The sequence below is a fragment of the Thamnophis sirtalis genome, unplaced genomic scaffold, assembly GCF_051295495.1.
Source record: "Thamnophis sirtalis isolate CommonGarterSnake01/CBP01778 unplaced genomic scaffold, rThaSir2_p1.2 scaffold_6, whole genome shotgun sequence".
Taxonomy (NCBI): domain Eukaryota; kingdom Metazoa; phylum Chordata; class Lepidosauria; order Squamata; family Natricidae; genus Thamnophis; species Thamnophis sirtalis.
The window spans coordinates 23,418,736-23,433,019 of NW_028261386.1; the positions used below are offsets into that span (position 1 = coordinate 23,418,736).

Sequence of the window (14,284 nt, forward strand, 5' to 3'; positions counted from 1 at the left end):
ACATTCTTACTTGTATGGCTGCCACTTGTATTACCACTGGTAAACCAGTTTTCAGACACTGTTCTATTCTCAAAAACCAGTTGACTGCTGGAACATTTGGGAAAACGAGGCTTAACATTAATGTGTGAAGGCTGTGATAGGTTATTCGTCAAACTTATTTGTGTGTGTGTGTATGATTGTGAATCTATCACAATCTATCCTTTACCTATGGACTTTGAATGTTGCTGTCACTGGGTGGGAGTTGGGCGATTATATAAATTTGTTTAAAAACAAACACACAAACAGCTCAGCCCATGGTTTGCTGCCCTAGAGAGATGTTAATAGTTGGCATTCATAAACCTGAGTTAGATGAACTGATAAGATGGCATGATAGAAACTGGATCTATATATCCAAACCCAGAAACATATATTTTAATAAGAAGAAAGGATTAATAATGACAAAGAATGGAAGTAAAGAAAAGAAAGAAACATTTAAAAAAGCATTTCTGAAAATACACAGCATCCCTTACCCGTATCGGTGCCTGCCCACATCTCTGATTAGTTTCTCTGACAGGTAAGCTCCAATGCGATCCAGCTTCTCTGGAGCAGAGAGGGCATAGAAAGTCAGCTTCTCCATGTTGGTTTTTACCAACCCATCCTGCAAGAACATTTTCAAGCTGAAATTTAAGCTTATATTATTAAATATATTAATCCTCTACCCAACACACATTGTCAGCACTGCCTGGTTCAGCTTGGCACCTCAAACGCATCTACCATCAAAGGGGGGAGGAAGGATGGAAGGGAAATAAAGCTACTGTATTTTTTGGAGTATAAGACATACCTTTTTCCCTCCAAAAAGAGGCTGAAAATCTGTGTGCGTCTTATACACTGAATACAGCATTTTTTTGCCTCCCCAAGCCCCACTCTCTTCACCAAAATGGCCATGCGGAGCCTTTAGGAGGCTTTCAGAGTGCTGGGGGCTGGGGAGGACAGAAATTAGTGAAAAATGGGCTGGTTTTTGCTCATTTTTGCTCCCCAGCCCCCAGGAGCACTCTACACGCCTCCTAAAGGCTATTCTTGCCTCTTTTGGGGGGGAAAAATGGGCACGTTTTTGTGAAAAACGGGTCATTTTTGGGAGGTCTGCAGAGTGTTTGCCTCTTCAAAATCTTGGTGCATCTTATCCTCTTAAAAATATAGTATACAGTATATGCATACATGGTGGGAAATAGAGAGGGGAAAATCACAGGTGATAAGACCAGAGCAGCCCAGATCCAATTTTTACCAGCACCCCAAGCCCAGCACCCTGAGAAAATATGCAAATATATATATGCACACACATACATACATACACTGTGTATATGTATGTATGTATGTATGCATGCGTGTATGTGTGTGTATATATATATATATATATATATATATATATATATATATATATATATATATATATATATATATACACACACACACACACACACACACACATACATACAATCATATATATATATATATATATATATATATATATATATATATATATATATATATATATATATATAAAATCATATATATATCTACTATAAAGTAAATATATATGATTGTATTTGTGCTGATAAATAAATAAATAAATAAATAAATAAAGAGTGTCTCTGTGTGTGTGTGTGTGCGTGCGCGCGCAATGTATCTCTCATTTACCCTCAAAACAATTCCTTAGTTAGATCAGTTCAACAGAAGGAAAGACCAAAAATCAACTAGCAAGTACACTATGGCTGAACATACACTTCGGTTTGAATTAGTGGACACATGAGTACCAATGAATCACATGGCCAGCTAAATAAAGAGATAAAGACATTGCTTCTAGATGACCGCAGCTTCTTAAAAGCAAAAGGAAATATGTTACAGTATCATGTGAATGTATAACTAGTGTCCTCATGTGCACTCATATACACTACAAGCTTTAAAAGGATAGCTCCTCTTTTTTTTTCTTAAAAATAAAAAGGGATTTGGCAATTTTCTCAGATCTCTTATTTGTGTATTTTCTGCACTTTAATTCAGAACCAAGAATGGAATATGAAAGTAGATAGAGAGACGTGATTATGTTTCTTTGGCTGTTTCCTTCTGTTTTATTAGTTTTTAAGTTTCCAAGTTTTGTGAGCGTGCGTGTGGGAATGTGCGTGCATATATATGTGCACGTGTATAGAACTTTTCAGGGTCACATGAGATCTCTTAACCTGGAATCAAGTTAACTTTGATTCAATAAGCATGTCCACTTCTCACATATTAAATGGGGTGACACATGAAGTCTTGTAGCCCCATTTGCTTTGGGGCTTTCACATGAAAAGCTGCAGAAGGTAAGTAAGGAAAGATGTAAGAGGTACATTTTACGTATATGACATATATAATTCATATGAAATACAAAAATATGCCCAGATAAATTTTTCCTCCCGCTACCGTGTTACTACTCACAGTCATCTGATGAAACTAAATGCGGGGAGATTTAGGGTGACTAACAGAAATAATTACTCATTTATGCTATATTACACAAGCATAATCTATTGCAGTTACTGTCATGGGATGGATAGCCAAATAAATCATTTAAATAAAATAAAAAAAATAATTGCAGAATGATCTGCTGTCTAATTTGGTAATGGCCATGTAAATAAATTGTTTTAAAAAATAGACTAGACATATTGGTGGAGCCCAGGGAGGTAAGAGGAGGATTGAGTTCATGGAGTGTCGTAACCCGCCGGCAGCCAGTGGAACTAGCAGCAGATTCGGACAGTGAGGAGGTTGGGGAGGAACATGGGCCAGTCCTGTGGGCTGAGGAAAGCTCAGATGAGGGCTCTGTGTTGGAGGCAGAGAGGGAGCTAGACAGCAGGCAGAGGAACAGCTGGAGCCTGTTCCCAGTGTGCGCATGCGCAGAGCTGCCAGAAGATAAGAACAACTAACAAAGCAGGGTCGACTTAGGAGTAAAGCCACATCTTGGAGGTGATTGGCTCCTCCCATAGAAAATAAAAGAGGAGTGAACAAGGAGTGGGCTTTTGCAGGAAACAATTCGTTCATTCGGTTGTTTCAAGAGTGGAAAGTTCTGTTTGTAAGAGACTCTGCGCCAAATTTTGCCTTGCCCTGCGTTTGGAAACTAGTTATTTGGCAGCTCGCCAAACGAGATAAGGTTCGTGTTGATACACTTTCCTCTGAAAGACTGTTTGTTAAGTCTTGCGAACTATGAATGACAGTTGTGTAAATAAAAGGGGTTTTGCCGGGACCAAGACTCTGCTTCTTGCTTTTTAAGGAAGCTCGAGTCAGAACATGGAGGTAAGATCAAGCAGCTTTAGTTTATTTGGACATGAAGAAAAGTTTTCAAAGACTGAGAAAACCCAGAATAGTTTTTTAAAAAAATTATGAATTGATAATTGCTGTTTGTTAGTTTTGAGATTGGGTTGATCCTCAACATTGTTGCATGTATTTGCATTTTTCTTTTCTTGAATGGGTTAGCATAATGAAGTAAAATACCCGGCAAATCACTTACTGAGATAGATGGTCATATAGATTCACTTACCTCTGGATCTTCTGGGAAGATATTATCAACAAGTCTCTTGTAACGTGGACGCAGTGCTCCACAACAGCCACACACACCTGAAAAAGAAAGGAAATTAAATCCTCCACATAACAAAGGGGTAGTAGAAATGAGATCTAGATTTGTTTTCAATTAGTTATGGAGATCATCCCTCTTATGATCATAAATAAAGCTACGGAATCCTAGAATTAGTAGGGATCATTTTGACCCTCAAACTGTGCCCTCATTCATTACTGAGATGCAAATGAAAGCAAATTTAAATATCAGAGAATATACGCTGCTCAGGGTTGAACTGTAGAGTCCTTGGTGCTTTCTGAACTTGGTTGTTGGCTTGCAGATGTTTTATAACCCAACTAGATAACATCATCTGTATGAGGTGAGCATGGGGCTTACTCCCTTTTTTTTAATATAGTAATTTGCCCTGCCAATTTTGGTGGTTTTCTCCTTGGTAGTTCCTTGATTAAGAATATTGGATTATGAATAGCCTTGATTAGAGTATTGGTTTCTGTCTGATTGTCTGATGTTAATCCTTGTATATTGTCTGGGTGTTGTCCATTTATAGAGCATGTAATCTCTATTTTCTTTTTAGATAGTTTATCATCCCTTTTAAATAGTGCATAAATACGGTTATTTCTATGTGTCTATTGATGGCTGCTTTGTCTGAATACCAGGCTTTCAGGAATTCCCTGGTATTTTGGGATTTGACCCACAATTTCCCAATTAAATCTATGGCTGAATCTATTCGTTAGCTTAAGGATTTTTCATTGTGCTTTATAACTGCTAGTTGATGTCCATGCATGCCCTCTGCTAACCTTCTGCCACTCTGCCCTACGTAGACACTGTTGTAGTCTACACTGTTTGTTGTAGATGATTCCCATATTTTTCTTCTTCTTGGCTATATGTCTTTTGGTTTACTGAAGATGTTTTGGAGATGTTTGTGTTCTACAGTGCTGCTGTGTAGTTGCATGCAATAGAGTAATATTTCTGTGTCAGAAACATCAAAGTGCTTCTGTGGTGAAAGGATTTGCTGGTGACATCACTGATGTCTGAGAGAAGCCCAGCTGGAGGTTCCTTTCACATCTCCGTGAAGTTGCCCACCATAGTAGTACCCATTTATCTATTTGCGGTTGCCCACAGCAGAGCTGGAGCGTATGACGAGGCCTCACTCCACCCCATGGCAGCAACGGGTTTTGAAAGTGAGGTTGCGGATTGTCAGCCCAGCATTTTAACCTCGCAAACCACCATGTTCCCTTATGTAATAGACTTTTCAATAGATAAAAATTTATAATTGGATCCAATACTTTTCAAGTTGTTTACTTGAAAGTTTATTCCAGCTAGTATATTTTTCAGTCTGCCTTATATTCTTGCTGATGAAATCTCTGTCACAGTCCATTACAGCAGCCTTTCCAACCTGATACCGTATATATGGATTGGACTACATCTACAAAAATCTCCAAGCAGCAGGCACCAAGCTTGAAACACCATGATTACATATTCTTCTCGGAAAATGGCAATTAAATGATAAAGTGCTGAGCAAGAAAACTATTGAGAGTTGATGACTTAGTTTTTAGCAGCATAACTACTCAGCAATAAAGATCCCATGAAGATTCAGTGAGATTTACTCCTAATTTATAGATATAATTGATGGAAATCTAATTATGGCTAGGCTCACACATTGTCCTAGTACACTGTTTCTTTAATTCTGGTTTATTAACTGGGTTTACACAGCATACTGTCATACACCATGGTTTACAAATCACAATAGCTGGATTCACAAAATAAGCAAGAATATAACTTATATGCAACTCAATAACTGATATGGTTACTTTCCTGCAATTTCAATAACAGCTGCAATAACAATAATAGTGATAGCAGTAAAAAAAAAGAATATATACATATAAAAGGTTTTCTGGATATTGTAAGAGGTGGTACTGAGGGGGGGGGACATTTCAATGTGCACAAGTATCTACTTTGTCATTCCATCCTACACTGATGCAACGCAACAATCTAAATATACAGCATAACAAATCAAAGTTTGACCTTATCACCCATTTATACAAAGAAGGGGATGAGATATCAGGGACCTCCAGAGTTGATAGATTAATGTGTTTCTTGCTTCAAGCAGATAATACAAATGCTGTAAACACATGCAGTCTACGAAGAGGTAATTCATAGAACTCAATATATGTCCCCATTACATTTTTATGAGTCAAGGAGAGTAACAGAAGCTTCACCAGTCAAAAACAGAAAAATAGCTGAGACAGAGTACAAGAAAAAAAAATGCTTCAGGGAACTGCTTCACAGTCTTTGCCTTGTTAGATTTTCCTTTTTGCTTCCTAATTGCAATTCCATGCATTTTTTATATAAGACCGTCCAGAATGCTTCCGGGGTATCGTAATAACAAGCTTGCCTCCTTTCTTCTTAAGCAAAGAAATCATCCAGCAGCCCTTCTTCACAACATTAAAATTAGCATCATTTCTGTCTTTGTCCTTAGGAAATGCTGGAACTTGGATGACATGGAGGTGTTTGGGCTTTCCCATCCTCCGATATGCTGAGATCAGAACTTCCACAATTCCTTAGGGAGCATGTTCAGTGATCTCCATGGCTGAAAATGTTGGGAGATGCTGTCTTAAAATGTCTGGAGGACATAGGATTGGCTAATATTTTCCTAACACTTCTGGAGAGCCCCAGGTTGGCAAAGGCAGCATTATAACACAGAGATAAAGAAAGCAGAAATATCCCTATTATAATTGTGAGAAAAAAATATTTTGTCCTACGTTCCACAAAAGGGCAAACCTTGGACCAAAGAAGGGGCAGTCATCAGAAAGTAAGCAAGCCATCAAAATGTGTAGGATATTGTAGCTGCTCCAATTCCTCAGAGACAAAATAGGCTGAAATCACCTTCCAGTTAAATACGTGCTCCAAAATGTCACCTTGTTTAAGTTCTAACATAAACTGGAGAGACCAAGGTTAGGAGGGCATTTTGCACCTTTTGTCCATGAATTTAGGTAACTAATGAGGAGAAATCTCTTCCAACAAGCATTCAATTTCTAACTGAATTGCTTCAAATGAAATTTATTTTAATTTAACTCTGATTTCAATTGTATTGCTTTTCTCTGAATGGTTCATATGTTATAATCGCAACTGTAACAAGCTTCCTTGTTTAGACATATATCGCTTCATCATGCTTTACAGCCCTGTCTAAGCGGTTTACAGAGTCAGCATATTGCCCCCAACAATCTGGCTCCTCATTTTACCTACCTTGGAAGGATGGAAGGCTGAGTCAACCATGAGCTGATCAGAATTGAACTGATGGCAGTCGGCAGAATTAGCCTGCAATACTGCTTTCTAACCATTGCACCACTACTTAAAACCATTTGTTCAGCAACTGCCTGAAATTATGACAGTGATGAAAAATGGATTTATGACCCGGGACCAAAATTATGGCGGTTGACACAAGGGATCAAAATTTGGGCACTTGGCAACCTGCACGCACTTATGATTGCAAGGGAATTGCAACTTCCTCTATCTGCCTATTGCCCCCCCCCTTTCCAATCTATGTCTTTTTGGCAACCCTGCACAGCAACACTAATCAGTCAGCGGAAATCTCAGCCAACTGTCATTCTCCAAATGAGTGGAGCTGTCCACGCAATGAGACTCAGTTGAATGCCAGCATGGAGAATGGCAGGAGCGTGTTCTCCCGATAGTTCAGAAGTCTTGTGTGATTTCAATTTGGTGCAATTTGCTGAAAAAGGCTTCCAAAGTATCACGAGATTTGGATGATGGCACAGCCAGGAGCTGTCAGTATATTCTACACTTATTTTTTTATCCTAGCTTTAATCCTTAGCAGATTTTTCATTATTTTTAATATAGGGTATTGTAGGAAGTTATCACCCAGCCCTCTCCCAGAAAAATGAAATATCCTAGGAAATATTGAAAAGGCAGAATATTTCTCTGGATGTGAAAAGAAAGTTACATGTTTTAAAAGACAGAATAGCTGCCTGTAGCTTCTGCCCATCCCCACTTTGTCAATGGGTCAAGAAGGCCAAGCTAGTCCCTTTACATAAAAAGACTTCTCCACTTCAGCTCCATGGGGATGGGATTAAAGCAGGATAATATTGGCCCTTTACTCAACTGACTACATGGCATCTGAGAACTCAACCAAACCTGGATTCAAAACACAGCCTAGAGAGTTGTCCCTGCATGGCCCCATGGGAGTTTGATAACCAATCAGAATACAAGCTCAAGATCGAAGGCCAGAGAGGGGATAAAACCAGGGACTCAGCATCTCAGTCGGCCCTTCACTTCTTCTCCACCAACATTGAAGCATGTGATCACCTTTTCTGTTCAGGAGCTCAAGCCATGTGATCCTGTCCACCAATAAACCATCTTTCCAAGCAGCCTCCATGTCTCCAGGGTTTTTTCCCCCCACTTGGAGCAGAACCCAGAAGGATATTTCTTTCATCAGTATATATATTCTTTTTTCAAGCAATATTTTTTTAATGTGATAGTTTCATAGCTATAGTTAATTTTATAAAGAAGTGTTAATTGCAATGCTTTGGAGCAAGTTAATTATGTTTTCAGTGATCACGGAAAGTAAGGTCATCGGCAAGTAAAGCAAGAATTCCTTACAAAGAGCTTGCTTTGTATTAAAAAGAAAAGAGTCAGCTATTTGTTTGTTTGGAGGCAGAAACCAAAGAGAATAGAAAGTAGAGATATAGGTATACCCTTGGGCCAGGAACCTTAGTCATTGAGTGAAGAGGTTGTTAAGCGAAACATCACATGATTACCTCACTCAACTGCAATCATGGTATTCTGGGCTGCAGGCACTGAATGAGAATTGTGAATCATTAAGCAGATGAGTTCCCTGATAAAGTGTACAGGAATGCCCCAGGGAGATGGGGGAGGCCATTTCGTCAGTATATATATATATATATATTCTTTTTTAAAGCAATATTTTTTAATGTAATAGTTTCAGAGCTATAGTTAATTTTATAAAGAAGTGTTAATTGCAATGCTTTGGAAGTATAATAAACAGTGCACTGTTTAACAAACACCTTACTGTTTTGAATTTTGCCTTGAGTCCTGTCAGAGGGCAGTATAAAACAGAGCAAGTTAATTATGTTTTCAGTGATCACAGAAAGTAAGGTCATCAGCAAGTAAAGCAAGAATTCCTTACAAAGAGCTTACTTTGTATTAAAAAGAAAAGTGTCAGCTATTTGTTTGTTTGGAGGCAGAAACCAAAGAGAATAGAAAGTAGAGATAGGGCATCATTAAATAGATGGCGACAAACCGGACAACTGCAGAACTCAAAGTTACAGGTAAACTCCTCAAGGTATAGCCTTGGGCCAGGAACCTTAGTCATTGAGTGAAGAGGTTGTTAAGCGAAACATCACATGATTACCTCACTCAACAACTGCAATCATGGTATTCTGGGCTGCAGGCACTGAATGAGAATTGTGAATCATTAAGCAGATGAGTTCCCTGATAAAGTGTACAGGAATGCCCCAGGGAGATCGGGGAGGCCCTGAGAGGCCTGGTGCAGGCTGCATGCAAGGTGGGGGTGGTTCAGTTAGCTCAACCCAGCCCAGTAGTATTTAGGACTACAGGGGTGCTGCAACCTCCCCCCCAATCACACTTCCCTCCCCCCCAATCCATGTCTTTTTGGTCACTTGTACAATGATACTCAGTGATGGCAGTACTGCTTCCACTACCCCCCAGGCCTGGATTTCAGCTCCGGTGCCACTGCTGGCACTGAGAAATGGACATGTTCAGAAGCAAGGAAATACTGGACTAAGATAAGAGTATGGTTAAAAAAAATGTTACAAGAAGAAATAGAATTTAGACCAGAGATATTTTTACTAGGTATTATCCCAGAGAAATTCAACAAAGAGGATGCTTATTTGATTAAACATGTAACTACAGCAGCAAGAATTGTATTTGTCCAAAATTGGAAACCAAATAAGCTACCAACAGATGAAGAGGTAGTAAAAAAGATATTAGATTGTGCAGAGATGAATAGGTCGACAATGAAAATAAAGGATAAAGAGGAATCGGAGGACTTCAAGACATGGGGAAGATTTTATGATTGGCTAGAGAAAGGAAACTAGAAAAGAAAGTAGGGAGAAGATATAGAATCCAGATGATACACTGTTAAATGGAAAAGGAGGGGAAGAAGAGGAAAACAGAAAAGAAATATATAAGTATATATACAACAATGAGGTATAAAGGGGGGGGGGATATAGTTAGAATAGATTAGCTAAAGTAAGGGAATAAGAAATATCAAATTATATTTGGGTTAGCGGAAATACCAACCCAAGGAAACATAAACTGTGACAATAATAGAAAAGAAAGAGAGAGAGGAGGAAAGAATGAAAGGAAGATGGGGGGAAAGAAGAAAGAGGTAAGGAGAGGAGAATGGAAGGGAGAAGAAGAGAAAGAGAGAGGGTAGGTAGGGGAAGAGGAAGAGTAGAGTAGGAGAAAGGGAAGGGAAGAAGGAAGGGAAAGAGAGGAGGAAGGAAGGAAGTAGAGAAGGGAGGGAGGGAGAAAAGAAAAGAAAAATAAGGTGGTGTTAACAACAGAAGGAAGGGATGGTAAACAAAGCAACCTAAACTGTATATTATAACTTATTAAATGAAATAATAAAAGTATAAATGATAAATGTAAAGAAGAATAACAATTATGTGAATGTATACTTAAAATGGTATGTAAAAGAATTAAAAAACAAAAAAATTCTGATAAAAAAAAAGAAATGCCAGTTCAATCCCTATACCACAGCCAGCCATGTTAGGGCATTTAACCAAGCCCCAATTCCCCTTGGAGCCCTGAGCTCCACAGGAACTGCCGTGGGCCACTCCCCTTCAGTCGTTTCCCCCCTGCAGAATCCCTTTGAGTAAATCAAAGCTGATAACTTCTATAACATATGCGTATTTCAGAATTATTTAAGGCAACATTATCAAGCATAGAGACTATAAAAATAATTTCCGTAGCTTCTCATAGTATCAACAGCCATTGTTGAATTAATAAAACGCCTGTCCATATTACTGTTATTCTTGCACAACGATGGCTATTTGACTCTAGAAGATGCTATAAATCACTAGTGAGGAAATTACAGATTGGCAGGCAGAAGTACCATCTATCCTGTTCTCAAACCATTTCCCCCCATGTGACGCCATTACTTGTGCAATTTCACTCCATCAAGACCCAAGACTATAAATAATTCTGAGGAAAAGAGTGGTTATGGGGGGGGGGGGGAGAAGACACTTCAGAAGGGTTAACGGTTATAAGAGTGGCTACATTCACTATATATTGATTTATTTTGCATACAGCCTCTCATCCTACATTGTTAGTCAGCCAAGCATTTGATAATATATAGCTCTATTCTTAATAAACTTTATTTACAAGATTAGCATTTTTCTATTTGAAAATTACTCTTGTAGAGAACAAATGTTGAAAGTTGTCCATATAACAAGTGTTTTGTTTTCTCCCAATATGATACTGTAAAGTTTTTGGAAATTCAATTTTTACCATTTATATTCAGAAATTCATGATCAAATAGTTTATTATGGTCATACATCAAATCATTGATCATTTGTGACCCTGAATGGGTTCTTTGTCTTTTTTATTAGCTCTTTTAAATGCCATCTTTGACAAATTAAGATGTGTCCTTGGCTGAATTAGACTTCTCCATTTCTACTTCTAATATGTCACCCTACAGGCTTAAACTCCCATACTTAATGTCAGCATTTTCCCCTGTATATCTATAGGATTCCAAGTGCTCAACCATTACTAACTGTAACTGAAAAATATCCAAACTACTGGGATAAACAGATAAGCCAATGGCATTCTTTCTGATGCCAAAAATAAAAGTGCACAACAAGCCCCTTCATTGCACCATCACACTCCAACCAAACCAATCTCAGACAAACTCCTAGAATGGGAGTCTGACAGCAGCCAATAGAATACATTTCTTGCACAGGAACAGGAAGCTCAAGGGCAAGGCCCAAGAGATGATATAATTAACCCTTACTCTCCACTCAATGTGATCATCTGTCGAGGACCTCAAACCCTTGTGGTCCTCTTCATCAATAAAAACATCTTTCCAATCAGCTTTCATGTTTCCAGTGTCTTTCTCCCTACTTGAAACTGAACCAGATGGATATTTCTTCCAACAATGAGATCTGCGTTTCCATAGAACTGTGATGGCAAACCTATTGCACAAGTGGCACATGGAACCATATTTGCCAACATGCGAGCCGTCAGCTCCGGTGCGCATATGCGCACTGGCCAGCTGATTTTCGGTCTTCCAGAGGGCCGGGGGATGCCGTTTGTCACCCTCCCTCCCATCCTCCAGAGCCTGGGGAGCCTGGGGAGAGCAAAAAATAGGCCCAACAGGCCAATCAGAAGTTCGTTCCCAAATGCACAGGTGGCCGGGGTGCTGTCAACTTTCTGTGTTGACATTCCATGCAGAGCGGTGCCGGATCTCAGATTACAGTAGCTGAGTTGAGATGAATGAAGCTATTCGATAACGTGATTTATGACAGATTGAAGGGAGGACAGAAACACGGGCAAAGTTCAAAAGCAGATAAAGAAAGCAAAAAGTGATGGCTACGAATAAGAAATGCCTAATGAAGTTGTTAATAAATCACTGCTTTTTGTATTACAATATTGGGTCACTTATTATGAAGCAAGCATCGTTAGGGTACTTTACAGGTGCATTGAGTTGTGGGTGTGGGCAAAATTTGGGCACGCCTTTAGAAAAAGGTTCACCATCATTGCAGTAGAACATGCAAGAGGAAGCCAGAAAGAGACAAGGTTTGCCTTTTGAAAAATCAATCAACCCATCCACCCAGTTACATAACAATCATTTTTTAGATGATTTTAAACTTCTAGCAAACATTCACCTCCTGAGCATGTGTTGGAATCATTTTAAACACCTCTTTCAACTAATTCCCCATCCCTTGCAGCAGCCCAAATTCATGCCAGCTTTGAAAGATGATTTAGCATGTCTTAATTCTCACCTTCCTACTTTTGCCAAAGCACAGACAGCAGCAGTCTTTGTTACACCACATCAAGAAATAGCCTGCAGAGGGAGTTCCTGCTTTCTCAGGCAAAATTCAACTGATTTGGGGTAGCGATGCAGTGAAGGCTCGAGGGGTGGATAGAGTTTCTTTCTCTCTGGAACGGAAGGATCTTTCTCTCATCAAGGAAAAGAAGCAAGATGGGAAAATGAGAAAAGCCCTTCTGGCCCCTTGCCAGCCAGCAAAAGCCTGCGAGCAATTTGCATAATAAGGCCTAGCTTTTATCTCATTCTTGCCATGTTCAACACAATTTGCAAACATTATCCAATTAATCTACATAACATGGGACTCACCTCCCTCCTTCTCTCTCCTGCGAGAGAAGCTAAGTATCCCCACTCTTTTTTTTTTTTTACAGTTCCATAAAAACTGATACAAATTGCCAAATAGGCATAATCAATATAGCCTAAAGAGGGTTTTTTTTTTTTTAACAAAAAAGAAAGGAGAAAAGTAACTGTATTGGGAGCTGAGATTCATTATCATCTAATCCAGCATTCCACTTCTAAAGGGACAAGGCAGAGCTTTCCAGGATGCTCAGAAAGGGACATGGAAGGAACTACAATTTCTGTTGTTTTCCAATGCAGAAGCTCTTCTTTTTGTGCCAACATCCGTCATTGGCCGTTAACGATCATGTTGCCGATCCTATTTTCATCAACAGCCACATGAAAAAATGCTGCCGAGTTTTATCCAAACCAGTCCCTTAGATTTTGAAGCCATGAGATTCTTCTTCTGCCTGGACCTCGTTTGCCTTCAATCTTTCCTTGGAGGATTAAGTGAAGGATGCCGTATTTTTCCGGGTGTCGCATCACATGCTCAAAATAGTCTAACGTTTGTTTTTTTATGGTTTTAATGATTTCCCTTGGCTTTTCCAGGCAGCTTATTGCCTCCTCATTTCTGATTTTGTCAACCCAACTTATACGTAGCAGCTGCAGAACCTCTACTCTTCACTATTGCCAACAATAGTTCCTTAGGACAGATTCAGGGGCAAGAATGTCTAATCCAACCTTTCGTACCTCAGAGACTAATAATCCATAATTTTAAATCCTGTGGACCACTAATATGAATTTTTTTAAAAGAAAAATAGTATTTCGTGCAATATAAAACATGCAAATAATTTTTCTGTGGACCACCAAAATTTTCTCATGGATCACCAGTGGTACACAGACCACTGGGTTGGTGACCACTGGTCTAATCTATTACTGAGCTGAAAGTAACTGTACAAAGTTGCCTTCTCTGCAGTCAGAACACTAGTTGATCAATCTTAAGAGTGTGGGCAATAACAGCAGCTTTTCTGAGTTTTCAAACTAAACATTCACCTAGAATTGAATTTGTGAATTTTTACAGGCAAAGCAGTTGTTCAACCTCTATGCTCTTTTCTTAACAGGTTGTATTTGATGAGCAATTAAGAGTTTTGTGGAATCAAAGTGACATGTCCAAAAAACATCAATATGGCTCCCTTTGTGATCAATTGAAATTATTCATAATCTCTCTGCAATGGTGACAGCAACGGCACCTTCTTTTCAAAGTTGGACTTTGTTCTTTCTGGTGGAAGCAAGATGGCTTTTAGAAAGGGAAGGAGGAAGGAAACAATGCCTTTCCCAAAGTTGCTTTTCCAGAAGGTAACTGGACTCTCTTGGGGTCTTTTTCCATG

The 14,284-nt window shown here is 39.1% G+C and overlaps 1 protein-coding gene across 5 annotated transcripts in view; it reads right to left on the minus strand.

The window, feature by feature from the left end:
* Positions 1-14,284, minus strand: part of EFR3B (EFR3 homolog B) — a 146,776-nt gene that overhangs the window by 66,172 nt on the left and 66,320 nt on the right. For all 5 annotated transcript variants that reach the window (XM_087717414.1, XM_087717412.1, XM_087717415.1 and 2 more), the window contains exons 2-3: positions 3,539-3,615; positions 510-637 (exon numbers count right to left, since the gene is read on the minus strand). In XM_087717414.1, the coding sequence (XP_087573540.1) occupies positions 510-637; positions 3,539-3,615 (205 nt within the window). The remainder of the gene's footprint in view (positions 1-509; positions 638-3,538; positions 3,616-14,284) is intronic.